General features: G+C 39.7%; 1 protein-coding gene across 23 annotated transcripts in view; it reads left to right on the forward strand.

The window, feature by feature from the left end:
- LOC309628591 (uncharacterized protein) overlaps positions 1 to 20,336 on the forward strand; it is a 299,876-nt gene that overhangs the window by 244,281 nt on the left and 35,259 nt on the right. For 2 of the 23 annotated variants that reach the window (XM_082391806.1, XM_082391807.1), the window contains one exon: positions 17,001 to 17,041. The exons of the other annotated variants lie outside the window; for them this stretch is intronic. Coding sequence is in view for 1 of the 2 variants with exons in the window: in XM_082391807.1 (XP_082247933.1) it covers positions 17,001 to 17,027 (27 nt within the window). In the remaining variant the exon portion in view is untranslated. The remainder of the gene's footprint in view (positions 1 to 17,000; positions 17,042 to 20,336) is intronic. 23 annotated transcript variants of the gene reach the window in all.

The following is a 20,336-nucleotide window of genomic DNA, read 5'->3' on the forward strand; positions in this document are numbered from 1 at the left end:
CCTGCTCTCTTGTGTAGCTGCCCTTGCTCAGCTTTCCATCCTGGTGACAATCAAGTCCCAAGCTGACTGTATTCGTCAGGGCTTTGCAAAGGAACAGAAGCAACAGGATGTATAGAGATAATATAAGAGGAGATTTACTAAGGAAATTTGGCTCATGTGTTTATGGAGGCCAAAGAGTTCCACAATCTGTCATCCATAAGCTAGAGGACCAGGAGAGCCAATAGTATAATTCAGGCTGAGCCCAAAGACCTGAGAACCAGGGAACCCAATGGTGTAATTCCCTGTCCCAGGCCAGAGTCCTGAGAGCCAGGGGACCATTGGTGTAAGTCCCAGAGTCTGAAGGCCTGAGAACCAGGAGCTCCAGAGTCTGAGGGCAGGAAAAGATGGACGTCCACCTCCAAAAGAGAGAGCAAGAATTCACCTTTCCTTTGCCATTTTTTATTCCATTTGGGCCCTCAAAGGATTGAATGATGCCAGCCCACTTTGGTGAGGGTGGATCTTCTTTACTCGATCTATTGATTCAAATGCTAATCTCTTCTGGAAATACACACATTGTTTCACGCCCAGAAATAATGTTTTACCAGCTGTCTGGGCATCCCTTAGGTCAGTCAAGATGACACATAAAATCACCTATCATGTTGACCAAATGCCTCTCATTGACTATCATGCTTTTATCTTTGGGACCCAAGGTCAACCTGTCCTATGTCCTTATTTTTTTCACCTGCACCCAAACATAGACTCCTGGGATTAAATAGTGTTTTGACTTATTCTTATGTCAATACTACTTTATGTTTCTGTTTCCTGACCCCATCCTCTCTCTCTTCTATTCTCCCTAAATTCTTTCCCTAAGTCTACCACTCCATTATTAATGAACTTCAGAGATCCTAAAACTCTTCACAAAATATTTTGTGCATTTTGGAGTTAGATGAAATCTTGTTTTCCCTAGAAGACCTTGATTGACCTTTTCTTCTTCCAAGCAAATCTACATATCCTCTCTCTTCTTACCTCTCAGAGTTGAGAGGCAGCATCTGAACATCTGTGCACTCCACTGTCACTTAGACTCTTCGTCCTCTGCCTTCTTATAAAAATTACATGCTCTTTCATGGTTCATGCCAATCACCTACATGATCTCCATCTCTCTTAGGGCTAAAAAGCACCCCAGAAGCTGTTTTTAAACATGGTGTTTAATTCTTTTTTGTAGCTAACATGGTCTAGCTCCAAAACCCGTGGGATTTATGCTGTGAAATTCCTACTGGGGCTTTCCAAAAATTCCACACAACATGGTTTTTTTCCACCTAAAATTGTGATTCACATTTTTAAGTCTGAAACTGTGAAGGATCTGAGATGTTATTCTACTTAGAAGTTAGCTGGCCTTTCTTCTTTCTGTCTATCTATCTATCTACCATCTATCTCTCTCCTAAGAGAAACTGCAGACTTCTGGATGAGAGAAAAGACAGTTTACCCACAGAGCATCTTAGCAGTGCCCTAACTCCCCCTGGGGCAACACAGTGAGGGCCAAGGATCACTTCTGCATGCAGAGGTTGCACTATAGAATATGAACCCTGAAATTAGGACAACTAGAACTTATAGGGCAGCTGACACATCTGCCTTCCTCCTCTCCAGAAGGAGACTTTTGCTCTGGAATATAAGCACATTTTCTCCAAGGAGGAGAAGAAAAAGTCTGTAGCTTTTTTTTTTTTTTTAACATCATTATTGGAGTATATTTGCTTTACAATGGTGTGTTACTTACTGCTGTATAACAAAGTGAATCAGCTATACATATACATATATCCCCATATCTCCTCCCTCTTGTGTCTCCCTCCCAACCTCCGTATCCCACCCCTCTAATTGGACACAAAGCACCGAGCTAATCTCCCTGTGCTATGCGGCTGCTTCTCACTAGCTATCTATTTTACAATTGGTAGTGTATATATGTCCATGCTACTCTCTCACTTCGTCCCAGCTTACCCTTCCCCCTCCCCGTGTCCTCAAGTCCATTCTCTATGTCTCCATCTTTATTCCTGTCCTGGCCCTAGGTTATTCAGAACCATTTTTTCTTTTTACATTCCATATATATGTGTTAGCATACAGTATTTGCTTTTCTCTTTCTGACTTACTTCACTCTGTATGACAGACTCTAGGTCCATCCACCTCACTGCAAATAACTCAATTTCGTTTCTTTTTATGGCTGAGTAATATTCCATTGTATATATGTGCCACATCTTCTTTATCCATTCATCTGTCGATGGACACTTAGGTTGCTTCCATGTCCTAGCTATTGTTAATAGTGCTGGAATGAACATTGGGGTGCATATCTCTTTTTGAATTATTGTTTTCTCAGGGTATATGCCAAGTAGTGGGATTGCTGGGTCATATGGTAGTTCTATTTTTAGTTTTTTAAGGAACCTCCATACTGTTCTCCATAGTGGCTGTATCAATTTACATGCCCAGCAACAGTGCAAGAGGGTTCCCTTTTCTCCACACCCTCTCCAGCATTTATTGTTTGCAGATTTTTTGATGATGGCCATTCTGACCAGTGTGAGGTGATACCTCACTGCAGTTTTGATTTGCATTTCTCTAATGATTAGTGATGTTGAGCATCCTTTCATGTGTTTGTTGACAATCTGTATATCTTTGAAGAAATGTCTATTTAGTCTTCTGCCCATTTTTGGATTGGGTTGTTTGTTTTTTTGATATTGACCTGCATGAGCTGCTTGTATATGTTGAAGATTAATCCTTTGTCAGTTGCTTCATTTGCAAATATTTTCTCCCATTCTGAGGGTTGTCTTTTTGTCTTGTTTATGGTTTCCTTTGCTGTGCAAAAGCTTTTAACTTTCATTAGGTCCCATTTGTTTATTTTTGTTTTTATTTCCATTTCTCTAGGAGGAGGATCAAAAAGGATCTTGCTGTGATTTATTTCATAAAGAGTTCTGCCTATGTTTTCCTCTAAGAGATTTATAGTGTCTGGCCTTACATTTAGCTCTTTAATCCATTTTGAGTTGATTTTTGTGTATGGTGTCAGGGAGTGTTCTAATTTCATTCTTTTACATGTAGCTGTCCAGTTTCCCCAGCACCACTTATTGAAGAGGCTGTCTTTTCTCCATTGTATATGCTTGCCTCCTTTATCAAAGATAAGGTGACCATATGTGCGTGGGTTTATCTCTGGGCTTTCTATCCTGTTCCATTGATCTATATTTCTGGTTTTGTTCCAGTACCATACTGTCTTGATTGCTGTAGCCTTATAGCATAGCATAGTCACAAGTCTGGGTGACTGATTCCTCCAGCTCCATTTTTCTTTCTCAAGATTGCTTTGGCTATTTGGAGTCTTTTGTGTTTCCATACAAATTGTGAAATTTTTTGTTCTAGTTCTGTGAAAAATGCCAGTGGTAGTTTGATAGGGATTGCATTGAATCTGGAGATTGCTTTGGGTGGTAGAGTCATTTTCACAATATTGATTCTTCCAATCCAAGAACATGGTATATCTCTCCATCTGTTTGTATCATCTTTAATTTCTTTCATCAGTGTCTTATAGTTTTCTGCATACAGGTCTTTTGTCTCCTTAGGTAGGTTTATTCCTAGATATTTTATTCTTTTTGTTGCAGTGGTAAATGGGAGTGTTTCCATAATTTCTCTTTCAGATTTTTCATCATTAGTGTATAGGAATGCAAGAGATTTCTGTGCATTAATTTTGTATCCTGCTACTTTACCAAATTCATTGATTAGCTCTAGTAGTTTTCTGGTAGGATCCTTAGGATTCTCTATGTATAGTATCATGTCATCTGCAAATAGTGACAGCTTTACTTTTTCTTTTCTGATTTGGATTCCTTTTATTGCTTTTTCTTCTCTGATTGCTGTGGCTAAAACTTCCAAGACTATGTTGAATAATAGTGGTGAAAGTGGGCAACTTTGCCTTGTTCCTGATCTTAGTGGAAATGCTTTCAGTTTTTCACCATTGAGGATGATGTTGGCTGTGGGTTTGTCATATATGGCCTTTATTATGTTGAGGAACTTCCATCTATGCCTACTTTCTGGAGGGTTTTTATCATAAATGGGTGTTGAATTATGTCAAAAGCTTTCTCTACATCTATTAAGATGATCATATGGTTTTTCTCCTTCAATTTGTTAATATAGTGTATCACATTGATTGATTTGCGTATATTGAAGAATCCTTGCATTCCTGGGATAAACCCCACTTGATCATAGTGTATGATCCTTTTAATGTGCTGTTGGATTCTGTTTGCTAGTATTTTGTTGAGGATTTTTGCATCTATATTCATCAGTGATATTGGCTGGTAGTTTTCTTTCTTTGTGACATCTTTGTCTGGTTTGGTATCAGAGAGATGGTGGCCTCGTAGAATGAGTTTGGGAGTGTTCCTCCCTCTGCTATATTTGGAAGAGTTTGAGAAGGTTAGGTGTTAGCTCTTCTCTAAATGTTTGATAGAATTCGCCTGTGAAGCCATCTGGTCCTGGGCTTTTGTTTGTTGGAAGATTTTTAATCACAGTTTCAATTTTAGTGCTTGTGATTGGTCTGTTCACATTTTCTATTTCTTCCTGGTTCAGTCTCGGAAGGTTGCGCATTTCTAAGAATTTGTCCATTTCTTCCAGGTTGTCCATTTTATTGGCATATAGTTGCTTTTAGTAATCTCTCATGTTCTTTTGTATTTCTGCAGTGTCAGTTGTTACTTCTCCTTTTTCATTTCTAATTCTGTTGATTTGAGTTTTCTCCATTTTTTTCTTGATGAGTCTGGCTAATGGCTTATCAATTTTGTTTATTTTCTCAAAGAACCAGCTTTTAGTTTTATTGATCTTTGCTATCATTTCCTTCATTTCTTTTTCATTTATTTCTCATCTGATGTTTATGATTTCTTTCCTTCTGCTAACTTTGGGGGTTTTTTTTTGTTCTTTCTCTAATTGCTTTAGGTGTAAAGTTACCTGCATGAGCTGCTTGTATATGTTGAAGATTAATCCTTTGTCAGTTGCTTCATTTGCAAATATTTTCTCCCATTCTGAGGGTTGTGTTTTCGTCTTCTACATGGTTTCCTTTGCTGTGCAAAAGGAAAAGTTGTTAGGTTGTTTATTTGAGATGTTTCTTGTTTCTTGAGGTAGGCTTGTATTGCTATAAACTTCCCTCTTAGAGCTGCTCTTGCTGTATCCCATAGGTTTTGGGTCATTGTGTTTACATTATCATTTGTTTCTAGCTATTTTTTAATTTCCTTTTTGATTTCTTCAGTGATCTCTTGGTTATTTAGTAGTGTATTGTTTAGCCTCCATGTGTTTGTATTTTTTTAGTTTGTTTTCCTGTAATTGATATCTAGTTTCATTGCTTTGTGGTCAGAAAAGATACTTGATATGATCTCAATTTTCTTAAATTTACCAAGGCTTGATTTGTGACCCAAGATATGATCTATCCTGGAGAATGTTCCATGAGCACTTGAGAAGAAAGTGTATTCTCTTGTTTTTGGATGGAATGTCCTATAAATATCAATTAAGTCCATCTTGTTTAATGTATCACTTAAAGCTTGTGTTTCCTTTTTTTATTTTCATTTTGGATGATCTGTCCATTGGGGAAAGTGGGGTGTTAAAGTGCCCTACTATTATTGTGTTACTGTCGATTTCCCCTTTTATGGCTGTTACCATTTGCCTTATGTATTGAGGTACTCCTATGTTGGGTGGACAAATATTTACAATTGTTACATCTTCTTCTTGGATTAATCCCTTGATCATTATGTAGTGTCCTTCTTTGACTCTCATAATATTCTTTATTTTAAAGTCTATTTTGTCTGATATGAGAATTGCTACTCCAGCTTTCTTTTGATTTCCATTTGCATGGAATATCTTTTTCATCCCCTCACTTTCAGTCTGTATGTGTCCCTAGGTCTGAAGTGGTTCTCTTGTAGACAGCATATATACGGGTCTTGTTTTTGTATCCAATCAGCCAGTCTGTGCCTTTGTGTTGGAGCATTTAATCACATTTAGGGTAATTATTGATATGTATATACCTATTCCCATTTTCTTAATTGTTTTGGGTTTGTTATTGTAGGTCTTTTCCGTCTCTAGTGTTTCCTGCCTAGAGAAGTTCCTTTAGCATTTGTTGTAAAGCTGAATTCTCTTAGCTTTTGCTTGTCTGTAAAGGTTTTAATTTCTCCACTGAATCTTAATGAGATCCTTGCTGGGTAGAGTAATCTTGATTGTAAGTTTTTCCCTTTCACCACTTTAAATATGTCCTGCCACACCCTTCTGGCTTGCAGAGTTTCTGCTGAGAAATCAGCTGTTAACTTTATGGCGATTCCCTTGTATGTTATTTGTTTCTTTTCCCTTGCTAATTTTAATATTTTTTCTTTGTATTTAATTTTTGATTGCTTAATTAATATGTGTATTGGCAGGTTTCTCCTTGGATTTATTCTGTATGGGATTCTCTGCGCTTCCTGGACTTACTGACTATTTCTTTTCCCATATTAGGGAAGTTTTCAAGTATAGTGTCTTGAAATATTTTCTCAGACCCTTTGTTTTTCCCTTCTTCTTCTGGGACCCATAAAATTCAAATATTCGTGTTTAATGTTGTCCCAGATGTCTGAGACTGTCCTCAATTCTTTTCATTCTTTTTTTTTTATTCTGCTCTGCAGTAGTTATTTCCACTATTTTATCTTCCAGGTCACTTATCCATTCTTCTGCCTGAGTTATTCTGCTATTGATTCCTTCTGGAGAATTTTTAATTTCATTTATTGTGTTTTTCATCATTGCTTGTTTGCTGTTTACTTCTTCTAGGTCCTTGTTACATGTTTCCTGTATTTTCTCCATTCTATTTGAAAGATTCTGGATATCTTTACTATCATTACTCTGAATTCTTTTTCAGGTAGACTGCCTATTTCCTCTTCCTTTGTTTGGTCTTGTGGGTTCTTACTTTGCTCCTTCATCTGCTGTGTATTTCTCTGTCTTCTCCTTTTACTCAACTTACTGTGTTTGGGGTCTCCTTTTTGCAGGCTTCATGTTCGTAGTTCCCATTGTTTTTGGTGTCTGCCACCAGTGGGTAAGGTTGGTTCAGTGCGTTGTGTAGGCTTCCTGGTGCCTATGTTTGGTGGATGAGGCTGGATCTTGTCTTTCTGGTGGGCAGGACCACGTCTGGTGGTGTGTTTTGGGTTGTCTGTGGCCTTATTATGATTTTAGGCAACCTCTCTGCTAATGGTGGGGTTGTGTTCCTGGCTTGCTAGTTGTTTGGCATAGGTTGTCCAGCACTGTAGCTTTCTGGTCATTGAGTGGAGCTGGGTCTTAGCATTGAGGTGGAGGTCTCTGGGACAGCTTTCGCCATTTGATATTACATGGGACTGGGAGGTCTCTGGTGGACCAATTTCCTGAATTCGGCTCTTCCACCTAAGAGGCTCAGACCTGACACCTGGCTGGAGCACCAAAGCCCCGTCAGCCACATGGCTCAGAAGAGAGAAAAATAAAAAGAAAGAAAGAAAAATAAAATAAAGTTATTAAAAGAAAAAATTAAAAAATATATTATAAAAAATAAACAAAAAAGAAAGAAAGAAGAGAGCAATCAAACCAATAAACAAATCCACCAATGGTAACAAGCGCTAAGAACTATACTAAAAAAAAGAAACAAACAAAAAAAAATAAACAAAAAAACCAGACAGACAGAATCCTAGGACTAATGGTAAAAGCAAAGCTATACAGACAAAATCACACAAAGAAGCATACCCATACACACTCACCAAAAGTGAAAAAGGAAAAAATAAAAACTATATATGTATATAAAACAGAAAAAGGAAGAGAGCAACCAAATCAATAAACAAATCTACCAATGATAATAAACTCTAAATATTAACCTAAGATAAACATAAAACCCAAAAGCAAACCCCAAGTCTACAGTTGCTCCCAAAGTCCACTGCCTTAATTTGGGGATGATTTGTTGTCTATTCAGGTATTCCACAGGTGCAGGGTACATCAAGTTGATTGTGGAGATTTAATCCGCTACTCCTGAGGCTGCTGGGAGAGATTTCCCTTTCTCTTCTTTGTTCGCACAGCTCCCGGGGTTCAGTTTTGGATTTGGACCCGCCTCTGCATGTAGGTTGCCTGAGGGCATCTGTTCCCTGCCCAGATAGGACGGGGTTCAAGGAGCAGCTGATTTGGGGGCTCTGGCTCACTCAGGCCGGGGGGAGGGAGGGGCACGGAATGCAGGGCGAGCCTGCGGTGGCAGAGGCCAGCGTGATGTTGCACCAGCCTGAGGTGCGCTGTGTGTTCTCCTGGGGAAATTGTCCCTGGATCACGGGACCCTGACAGTGGCAGGCTGCACAGCCTCCTGGGAGGGGAGGTGTGGATAGTGACCTGTGCTTGCACACAGGCTTCTTGGTGGCGGCAGCAGCAGCCTTAGCGTTTCATGCCCGTCTCTGGTGTACGCGCTGAAAGCCGCAGCTCGCGCCCGTCTCTGGAGCTCGTTTAGGTGGCGCTCTGAATCCCCTCTCCTCGCACACCTCGAAACAATGGACTCTTGACTCTTAGACAGTTCCAGACTTTTTCCCAGACTCCCTTCAGGCTGTGTTCACGCCGCCAACCCCCGTCCTCTCCCTGGGATCTGACCTCTGAAGCCCGAGCCTCAGCTCCCAGCCCCCGCCCACCCCGGCAGGTGAGCAGACAAGCTTCTTGGGCTGGTGAGTGCTGGTCGGCACTGATCCTCTGTGCGGGAATCTCTCTGCTTTGCCCTCCGCACCCCTGTTGCTGCACTCTCCTCCATGGCTCTGAAGTTTCCTCCCCACCACCCCCCGTCTCTGCCAGTGAAGGGGCTTCCTAGTGTGTGGAAACCTTTCCTCCTTCACAGCTCCCTCCCAGAGGTACAGGTCCCATCCCTATTCTTTTGTCTCTGTTTTTCCTTTTTTCCTTTGCCATACCCAGGTACGTGGGGAGTTTCTTGCCTTTTGGGAAGTCTGAGGTCTTCTGCCAGCGTTTGGTAGGTGTTCTGTAGGAGTTGTTCCACATGTAGATGTATTTTTGATATTTTTTGGGGGAGGAAGGTGATCTCCACGTCTTACTCCTCCGCCATCTTGCAGGTGCCCCCAAGTCTCTGGCTTTTATCCAACACTTTGGCGTATAAACAAATGGCCTCAGGGGAGATCTGTATTTAAGATTGCTATTCAATCACTCTTTATTCAGAAAGCCAGGACCATCCAGAAATGTGAGAACAATAGTAGTTTCACAAGACTCTGGCCCAAGTTGTAGACCTGCTTTCATAGCCACATTTTCCTGCCCTGGATCCCACTCACATCTGGCAGTCTTTCATGACATCTACTACAGGTCAGAGCACTATTGTTACCAGTGGAATATTCTGCCACAGACCCAAAGATGCTTTCTTCTTAGCTTTCTACACTCCTAAGTCCTCTCAGGTGTGAGATGCAGTAATTTTGCAGGGAACATCCCAGCATAGCTTAGACCATTGGGCCCCTCAAAACTTTACCAATATAGTGGGCCCTGATTCTTCATAGGTTTTATTTCCTATCCTCTGGAGTTCATATGCATTTAATCAGAACCTCTAACATATTTGTAACTTCTTGCTCATTTGGTTCTGTTAATGTGATGTTACCCATAGAGCATACTAATGTGGTGTTCTGTAAATGTTCAGATGGTCCAGATCTCTTCTAAATATATTATTATAGATGGCAGGAGAGTTAATGTAGCCCTGAAGCAAGACCATAAAAGTATACTGCTGTCTGTTCCGAATGACTGCAACTTTTTTTTTTTCACCTTCCTTCTTAATAGGAATGAAAAGTTTGTTAGATCAATGGCCACACACCATGTATCTGAGCCCATGTTAAATATCCACATTCTGCACAGCAAACAGAATTTATCTGCTTGATTAGTGAATTAATTTGGGATATAGTGGGGACTCTCACCCCTGCATTTTCTGAGATTTTAATATCTGCCATTCCCTCCAAGATGCAATACTGTTTTTGATTTACTAACTTGGCCAGTGGGGGTGGGTTGGGATGGTGACAGTGTCAGGTGTTTCCATGTGGCCTTTCCCACTACAATATAATCTACTAATCAGGGGAAGGAACTGTCAACTGCAAAAAAATAAACACACAACCTAAAAGTTGAGAATTATGTTTTATTTGGTGGATTTTCCGAGGACTGAAGCCCGGAAGATGGCCTCTCAGATAGCTCTGAGGGACTGCTCCAAAGAGATAAGAGAGGAGCCAGGATATATAGGAGCTTTTGCAACAAAAACCAGGGAGTCAGAATATCAAAAGATTAATGTTAATTAAAGAAAACCAGCCATCTCAAGTTAAGGAATTTAGTGCTTTTCTGAGTATGGGAAGATGCACGAGTCTGGGTTCATTGAAATCATTCCTTTGATATGCACCTCAGCTCTGTAGGGCCAGTATCCTGCTTTTCTCTTCTTGGATCCCCTCAGGGTGCATAGCTGGGTGTGGCTGTAGTGTCTGCTGGCTTGATGGCTGCAACATCCTTTGTTTACTGATGTGGCAGGTGACATTTTTCATCCACAGAACTTCTTTGGGAGTCTAAGAACAACCAAGTGTATCCATACCTATGATATTATTCAGGGCCGGGTCCCAGAGAAATGACCACTGGCTGATTCTGGGGACCCAGGGAACTCCCTGTGAGCCAAACTGGGACAATATTGTATTTATTATGTTTCACATTCCCAAGCATCAAGTTAACTCAGACCCAGCGTCTAATCTTCTTGGAAATATTTCCATACTCCCTTCCTCTTAGTAGATGGTTACTTGAGTAAATGGCTGGACGTCTCTTTGAGGAAAGACTGTGGGGATCGTTTTTCTACATGCTGCCCACTTGCATGGTTTTGCAGAGTCCTTCCTCCTGAGGACTTCAGCCAGTATGTTTCAGATCTGCAAAATGGCTCAGGTCTAGAACCTGGGCAAGAATTTGAAATATTTTATTGGCAGGTGCCCTCAGCTTTCTTTCTTAAATTCTTATATTATATGGATTGAGCAATACCCTTTTGGTTACCCCTCCTAGGTTGCTTTCAGGGAAGCTATGTTTTTTTAACCATTTCCATGGTGCCCTGTGGTTCAGGTCCCTGTCTGCCACTCCAGCCTGGCAGCTCACCGGGTTCATTGTAACAGCCTGGCTTTGAGTTCATGGTAACTTCTGACAGTTAAGTGCCATTACCTAGCCTCTTATTATTTTGGAATTCTATCATTCCTAATTCTATTATTGAACCCACTTGTAATAGAATCTCCTTCTGTTTTCCCCTACTTACAGAGGAAAAGTCATCACTGAGTGTCTTAATGACACTGGTGCCCCTCTCACTGGAGCATAATTTATCACTTTTGTAGAAGTATCCTCCAACCCAGCTCCACCCACGGAACATGCTCAGCTGGTAGAGTTTCTAACTTTCCGTCCATATCCATCTAGATGCCTACTTCCACTATCTGCAGCTATTCCATTTCTATTTCACTTACTGGGGGCCAGTGTTCTCTCCAAACTTCTAAGTGTCATCCAAATTAGAATTAGAACCATCTAATGAGCATATTAAGAATTAGCATATTAGCACCATCTTCTGGGGTCCTTTCCAGATTATTAGATTTTGTATTATGGGAGAATACTCATGTCAGTAGACTCTCCATTATCCGTCCTTCTGTACCATCCACCCCAGCCCCCCAGCTTCACAGTCTGGCACTCTCAGGATCCAGTTCTTTATATCATTTCCAGGCTCCTGTGGTGCGTGTTGGCTAAATCATGCAGTTTTTCAAGATATAGTCCATTTCCTCTCTTCCAGTCCCAGCACTACCTTGGCCATACTCTGATGCAGCTTGATGCTACTACTTGGTCTGGTGCCTAGGAAAGGATGTGGGGCTAGATTCTTATGGTGGGGTAGGGGTACAATCTAGAGGCTGCTGCATTGTCTTCAAGCAAGAGAAAACTGGGAACTTTTGATTCCTCCTCCAACAGGGAGGTGTGGAAACTTCCTGTAGATCCAGAGGGTTCAAGGGGATCTGAAGCTTCAATAATACCTACCCACATGACCCCACCCCATGTCTCAGACAGAGTCTTACTGCTCTCCCGCTGGAGCCTTGATTTGATGTCGTTGAGACTTCAGCCTTCTTTAGAGATGAGCTACTAGCCCAGATCCTCTGCTTTATCTGTCCTAGGTTGTAAAAGATAAGAGTTCCTTTATATGTGGCCTAAGAGGACCTCTGACTGTCACATTTTGATTTTGATTTGTGAAATTACCCTCAATCTTTTCGTCCTTCTCCATGTATCAGTTACACTCAGCAAGAGCCATCTGATTCCATTGTCCTTAGAATTAGTGCTTCTACGGAACCTTCCAGAAGCCTGATAGGTTGAACCAGGCAGCGCAGTTCCCTTTCCTGGTGTTTCATCCATTTCATCTGGAGAAAGTATACTAACGACCAATTGCATCAAACTTCATTCTGTTTTCTTGTTTGATACCTTTCTTTTCCACTAAGCAAAATTCAAACTGAGTTGTAAGCCCCTACTTCAGTGTTGGGCACAACATAATTGTTTATTAAGTGTGTAAATATTGGATTTCTTTTAGAGGCTGTGTGATGATTTTCACTAACTCCAATAATTTATTCCTTTTTAATATAGTGCACATAGAACCAGGCTAATTTTAAAATATTTATTTATTTATTTTTGGGTGTGTTGGGTCTTCGTTTCTGTGCGAGGGTTTTCTCTAGTTGCGGCAAGCGGGGGCCACTCTTCATTGCGGTGCGCGGGCCTCTCACTATCGCAGCCTCTCTTGTTGCGGAGCACAGGCTCCAGACGCGCAGGCTCAGTAGTTGTGGCTCACAGGCCTAGTTGCTCCGCGGCATGTGGGATCTTCCCAGACCAGGGCTTGAACCCGTGTCTCCCGCATTGGCAGGCAGATTCTCAACCACTGCGCCACCAGGGAAGCTCCAGGCTAATTTTAATAGCTTATACGTTGGAATTGGATTCTGTCTATTGGAAATAGCTTGCAGCTAAGCCAGTGGTTATCATTGATCGAAAATCTGCCTGGTCAGGCCAATGTGATGGGTTAGGGTCTGATCAAGATGGCTCCAGGCCATAGCTTTTGCTCAAGCTTATCGGAAGTAGACATTAGGATTCTTGACAGAGCTTCTCTGCATGTAATGAAATAAGCTTCGGTTATACTTCTAGGTTAGAATTAGAATCAACTGTGTCAATATTAGTTGCATCAACCATATTACTTACATGGAGAAGTCATCACCTTTACACACACACACACACACACACAGACACTCATTTCCTGTTAAAATTTTAAAATTGAATTATGACTCACAATGGATACCAGCAAAATTCTGGTAATGCTGCCTTAACCTGTGGAACATAATGGAATCAGTCTTCATAGCCTCCTTTGTCTGTACTCACAGAATCATCTGCCTCTCCTTCCCAGTGTAATTTCTTTCAAGGCAGAATGGCATGCTCTCACAGCGGGGATGCCATTCTAGCTAGTTTTTGTCCTTGAGGTTGAAGGGCAAGGTCTCCAAGTTTAATTGATTTCTTTCTTCCAAAGAAAGAAAGGACAAGAAAGATGGAGGCTAGTGGAAAATCCCTGGCGTTTGCACGGATGTCATTTGCCAGTGTGCAAAACAGCAAGGCTTTCGTCTCCTCACCAACATCCATGCTTGGTTCCTGTCGTCTGTGCACTGCTGGTATCTGGCCCTGAATCTCACACACCACTGAATGTACAAAGGAATCTGTTGTTGTTGGGGTTTTTTTTGGCATTTCTGTTGTTGCTTGAGCCCCACTGATGTTGTTTCAGCTCAGCAGGCAGCTGCTCAGACAAGGAGAGCCTGTCTCTTCGTCTTGCAGTTTCCTGTTTCCCATTCTCCACTCCCTTGATCCAACAAAAGGAATTCATTAAAGGAGTTAAGTGTTTGGTTCTTATCAGAGGAGGGAAAACAAATTGAGCTATTTTTGACCACAGAGGTCTTTCACAACAGCCACTGAAGTCAGCTCTTTCCTCACTTACAGTAATCATAAAAAATCAGCCATGGTTTCTACCGGTCACTGCATTATGCCAGCATAGAACCGGCAGAAGAGTAACTATGATTTGCGTGGTTAAAAACCAAGTACAAATTATGTAATTATCTGAAGAACTCTTTGTTTTCTTTTGTTCTTTGCTTATTTATGTGCCACTTGTATCATCACTGAATTTCTTGGTAAGTTCTGAATATAAAGGCAAGTAAGGCTGACATATGACTATTAATTTTCCTGGAGAGCAAATTAAAAACTTCTTTACTAACTCCAACAGCAGTCAGTAACAGTAAAGTTCTTTAAAAGCAGTCAGAGCCTCTAATATCTTGTAATGTACGAAAGAAAACCCTAGCTTATTTCTAGAAGGAAACGCCCCATGTATTTTTGATATATATATTATAGAGAAAAGTTAGGTTATTCTTTTATCATACCACTACGTTTTCAACTTTCTATAAAATTTAATAGAGTTGAATGATTACATTTCACGTGCAAAGAACAAACAGGAAAAAAGAAACATTAAAGCCTATTGAGCTTTTTGGTTATTCAAGTATATACATATATATATATATGTATATACTTGAATATGTATATATATTCAATATATATATATTCAATATATATATTTTTTATATATAAAACTGAATACATTTTGTCATGCTTCTCTCTGTGTATTACAAAGGAAGACTGAGCACATATTTTAGTTGTATCACCGGACTGGGAAATAACCCACTCATAACTGGTGAACGAATATTCTTAAAGGTACAATCATCAACTTTGATAATCACTAAAATTTAATTAGGTCAACTATCACTCTCTTTTCTTTTTGGCTGTAGGAAATAGCTCTTGGGTTAGTGTCTAGCTGACAACCATTCTCCCTTTTTTGGAAACTGACCCTGATACAGAAGGGGGGTCTCCACCAGTCATGGCTGTGCTATGTACCTGCTTCATCTACTGTGGTTGATTGGGTCAGAGGTGGCCACCTCATTTAATCAGTGCCCATTACCTGATCCCAGGAATTTAGGAAGTTGAACTGAGAGACACAGAGGCTGGGAACTTCTGGTAGTTATTTTATAAATGACAGTGCCCCTGAAGCCTGTGAACTTCAGCAGCTGGTACCTGCTCTGATACCTGATTTACCTGAGACCCAGTTATTCAGCTCTAGCTGAGCTTCTGTGAGATGTGTCAGATCTTTCTAAGAGTATGTTTACCTGTTTAGCTCCAGTTGGTATCTGTTACTTGCAACCAAATGAAACTCAACTAGTATATTGTCTATTTGTATCATGCGTATACATTTGTTTCCACACTGTAAATATTAATGCCATTTTATATTTCTCTTGCCTATTAACAACAAATACTTTTCTCTGAACATTTGTACTCAAATTAGAATATTTGCATTAACCATAATGAAACAAAATTTCAAGGATATACATATTAGAAAATCCACCTTTAATATTGCAGTTCACTGAATATTGTTGACAAAATATGCCCTTAATCTAAACATACAGAAGATAATCCATCAAAACTAAGTAATTTAAATAAATTCAGTTATTATATTTTTGGATAACTATATTCCTAGAAATTTTATTTCTACTGCTCAGTACACGACCTTAATTTTTGCTAATTCAATGTTCTATCTAACGACACAATGTAAAAGATAGTTGTCAAAGGACACAGGGTAATAAAAATCATCTCAGCATTTTAAATACTGTTACCTGTCTAGCAGAGCTTTTTAACAACATAGATTCTCTAAAATTATTCATAATTCTTTTTAAAATGTACAACCTCTTGCCATTCTACAAATCAGGAGTAAATATCAACTTCCAAAGCAACCTTTAGGTAACATCAAAATAGCATTTTATAATGAGGAATCAAGTAAGTGATTCCCTGTCTCATTTACTACACACACACAAAAGCCACTTATCAAAAATTCATCTTATTCTTGGTGGATAAAGTAGCAGCTATTTTTGTCCTTTGCTCCCTTGTGTGATTGTTAGCTTTTTCTTATCGTGAAACAAATCTCAAATGCGTATAATCAGTCTCAAGCTTATCATGGGTGCTCCATGAATATTGTTGAATGAAGACTTACCTCTCTGGGAGGCTAATGAAAGAACAGATGCAGGCAAAAACAAGATGGTGCAGCTAGAGGAGAATGCAGAAGCTACAAAACATTAGTGTGAGTAGAGGGAATACAAGAAAAATACCAGTTGTCAGCTTAACTGGAGTCCGTGGATATAATTGAACAGCTGATAAAGTAGGTAGGAAAGAAACGGATGACCTGTAGTCTTATTTTCTTCCTTTAGGTTGCAGCTGTGATTCTTGTAGAAATAAAATGTGTTTCAGATTCACTCATAAGGAACACCAATCCTTATGGTCTTTGTAACAGTAGAAGCAGATACATAGAATGTTTGAGGCTTAGGCAGTATGACAGTGTAGCTCCACTATACTCAAGTTTAATAAGTAGAATGTTTGATTGTTTCTTTTTGGTTTTGTTAGTTTGTTTTGACATAGGTTTACAATGGATTAAATTTCAAATCCTGGTAATCATACCGATAAAATATTGTTCTTGGCTATACTTTTCACATTTTACACAATTTCACCAGTGACTATAATCCCTGGAGCTTTAGGTAAAACATTCTCTCCCTCTCTTTTTTTTTCCTTCCCTGTCTTTTACTGTTCTGATATGTTTTTGTTTGTTTCTTTTTTCTATATACCTGCTGCCAAGCTAGAGAGGAAGTAGTAAGGATCCTGGGACAAAAGAGCCAGGCAATATATTTTTCAAAGGTAATTTGCCCAGATGATTAATTGCGGTCTCAATGATCCAATTGAGACCTACCAGTCAACTTACCCAGTTGTGCAAAACTCTGGTTATTGCTCATTGGAGAGTAGTGTGGCACCACTTTACTCACTAAAAATTGTTTGATTTGAATTGAATTATAAAATCCTCACGTGGTTATCTATCACTGAATATTTAGTTAGGAAGTGAGATCTTAAATTGTCATTCCCCCCAATGTTTTCCTTAGAATATTGGAGCTGGCAGTGCTTCCTAAAGAAGTTTCCCTGGGTAGGTGAGTTTTTGAAATACTGCCTATCACATCACACTCTTAGAGATGAAAAATTAAACTTGATAAATTGAAAAATTTAGATAAAATGCTAAAATGTTAAAGGCTCTGAAAAATACTGCGGTAGAGAATTTTAGTTTATCCATCACATTCTTTTATATCTAACTCCCTAGAAACTGGTCTTTAAAGGAAGAAATTTTATGAAAACAAGATTTTAGGGGGCTTCCCTGGTGGCGCAGTGGTTGAGAATCTGCCTGCCAATGCAGGGGACACGGGTTTGAGCCCTGGTCTGGGAAGATCCCACATGCCGCGGAGCAACTAGGCCTGTGAGCCACAACTACTGAGCCTGCGCGTCTGGAGCTTGTGCTCCGCAACAAGAGAGGCCGCGATAGTGAGAGGCCCACACACCGCGATGAAGAGTGGCCCCCGCTTGCCGCAACTAGAGAAAGCCCTTGCACAGAAACGAAGACCCAACACAGCCAAAAATAAATAAATAAATAATAAAAAAATAAAAATAAAAGGAATTCCTAAAAAAAAAAAAAAAAAAGATTTTAGTCAGTGAGTTTGAGATATATCTAGTAATTATACAATGTTATTCTTTAATTTCTTAACCTCTTCTGAGTCAAACCCAATTTAGAAATGGATGAGGACTATAAATGCTTTTAGCCAAAGAAAGCTATATAGACATATGGACATTAAATTTTACATCAAGTTCAAAATTTTGCATATTATTTAAGGGTGATTCTTAAAGTCACCACTGGTGCCATGTTAAGGAAACATGAACCTTTTGGTTCACTCACGAATTAAGCTCCTCTTTGGGTACTACTACCATGAAGCATACTTAGCTATTGATAAAAGTTGTGCAGAGTTTTACTACTGCCCTTTATTCAACGGAATGTGTGCCTTTTGCCCTTGTCATGGCCATTTTGAATCACCTTCAAGTGGAAAGATACAGACATTATCAGAGCACTGAGAGCAAGGGAGCCAAGGTTGATTTTTTTCCCCCTTGTATATATTGTGAATTACAGTATTGAGAATATAAAATTTTAAATACCTTTCTTTAGCAGATAAAGTTCAGAGATATATTAGAATTTCCTTACTGCATTTGTGTTACTGATATTCAGAAGCATAATATTGAGGACTTCAAGTCTGTAAAACATTTCTGAGCTTTGCTGTAGCCCAGGTACAAAATGCATAATGTATTTTGTTAGTGTGAAGTCTATTTCGTATATATTTTTAATATTTTTCTATTATTTTCCTTTTCCTCCATGTAAGTTAGGATGATGTAAGTAAAAAAATAGATTTTCCTTTGCAATTTAATTTAAATTTCTTTGAATCAAAAGGCTTTTTAGGGTTGATAATTGCATTGATAATAAAGTTGAAAACTTTATTTCAAACATTTTTCCTTTGTTTTCTTTTGCCCTAAGTTCTTTTTTTTTTTTTTTAAGTTTTTAAAATTTATTTATTTATTTATTTTTAGCTGTGTTGGGTCTTCGTTTCTGTGCAAGGGCTTTCTCTAGTTGAGGCAAGTGGGGGCCACTCTTCATCACGGTGCACGGGCCTCTCACTATCGCGGCCTCTCTTGTTGCGGAGCACAGGCTCCAGACGCGCAGGCTCAGTAGTTGTGGCTCACGGGCCTAGCTGCTCCGCGGCATGTGGGATCTTCCCAGACCAGGGGTCGAACCTGTGTCTCCTGCATTAGCAGGCAGATTCTCAACCACTGCGCCATGAGGGAAGCCCTGCCCTAAGTTCTTAATGGTCGAGGTTTTTTTTTTTAACATCTTTATTGGAGTATAATTGCTTTACAATGGTGTCTTAGGTTCTGCTTTATAACAAACTGAATCAGTTATACATATACAGATGTCCCCATATCTCTTCCCTCTTGCGTCTCCCTCCCACCCTCCCTACCCCACCCCTCTAGGTGGTCACAAAGCACCGAGCTGATCTCCCTGTGCTATGCAGCTGCTTCCCACTAGCTATCTAGTTTACATTTGGTAGTGTATATATGTCCATGCCACTCTCTCACTTTATCCCAGCTTAACCTTCCCCCTCCCCGTATGCTCAAGTCCATTCTCTAGTAGGTCTGCATCTTTATTCCTGTCTTGCCCCTAGGTTCTTCATGACCATTTTTTTAAAATTCCATATATATATGTTAGCATATGGTATTTGTTTCTCTCTTTCTGACTTACTTCACTCTGTATGACAGACTCTAGGTCCATCCACCTCACTACAAATAACTCAATTTCATTTCTTTTTATGGCTGAGTAATATTCCATTGTATATATGTGCATGTCTTCTTTATTCATTCATCTGTTGATGGACACTTAGGTTGCCTCTATGTCCTGCCTATTGTAAATAGAGCTGCAATGAACATTTTGGTACATGACTCTTTTTGAATTATGGTTTTCTCAGGGGATATGCCCAGTAGTGGGATTGCTGGGTCGTATGGTAGTTCTATTTTTAGCTCTTTAAGGAACCTCCATACTGTTCTCCATAGTGGCTGTATCAATTTACATTCCCACCAACAGTGCAAGAGGGTTCCCTTTTCTCCACACCCTCTCCAGCATTTATTGTTTGTAGATTTTTTGATGATATCCATTCTGACCGGTGTGAGATGATATCTCATTGTAGTTTTGATTTGCATTTCTCTAATGATTAATGATGTTGAGCATTCTTTCATGTGGTTGTTGGCAATCTGTATATCTTCTTTGGAGAAATGTCTATTTAGGTCTTCTGCCCAATTTTGGATTGGGTTGTTCGGTTTTTTGATATGAGCTGCATGAGCTGCTTGTAAATTTTGGAGATTAATCCTTTGTCAGTTGCTTCATTTGCAAATATTTTATCCCATTCTGAGGGTTGTCTTTTCCTCTTGTTTATTGTTTCCTTTGCTGTGCAAAAGCTTTTAAGTTTCATTAGGTCCCATTTGTTTATTTTTGTTTTTATTTCCATTTCTCTAGGAGGTGGGTCAAAAAGGATCTTGCTGTGATTTCTGTCATAGAGTGTTCTGCCTATGTTTTCCTATAAGAGTTTGATAGTGTCTGGCCTTACATTTCGGTCTTTAATCCATTTTGAGTTGATTTTTGTGTATGGTGTTAGGGAGTGTTCTATTTCATTCTTTTACATGTAGCTGTCCAGTTTTCCCAGCACCACTTATTGAAGAGGCTGTCTTTTCTCCATTGTATATTCTTGCCTCCTTTATCAAAGATAAGGGGATCATATGTGCATGGGGTTATCTCTGGGCTTTCTATCCTGTTCCATTGATCTATATTTCTGTTTTTGAACCAGTACTATACTGTC

Source organism: Balaenoptera borealis (genome assembly GCF_965194805.1).
Source record: "Balaenoptera borealis genome assembly, chromosome: 4".
NCBI classification, from domain to species: Eukaryota; Metazoa; Chordata; class Mammalia; order Artiodactyla; family Balaenopteridae; genus Balaenoptera; species Balaenoptera borealis.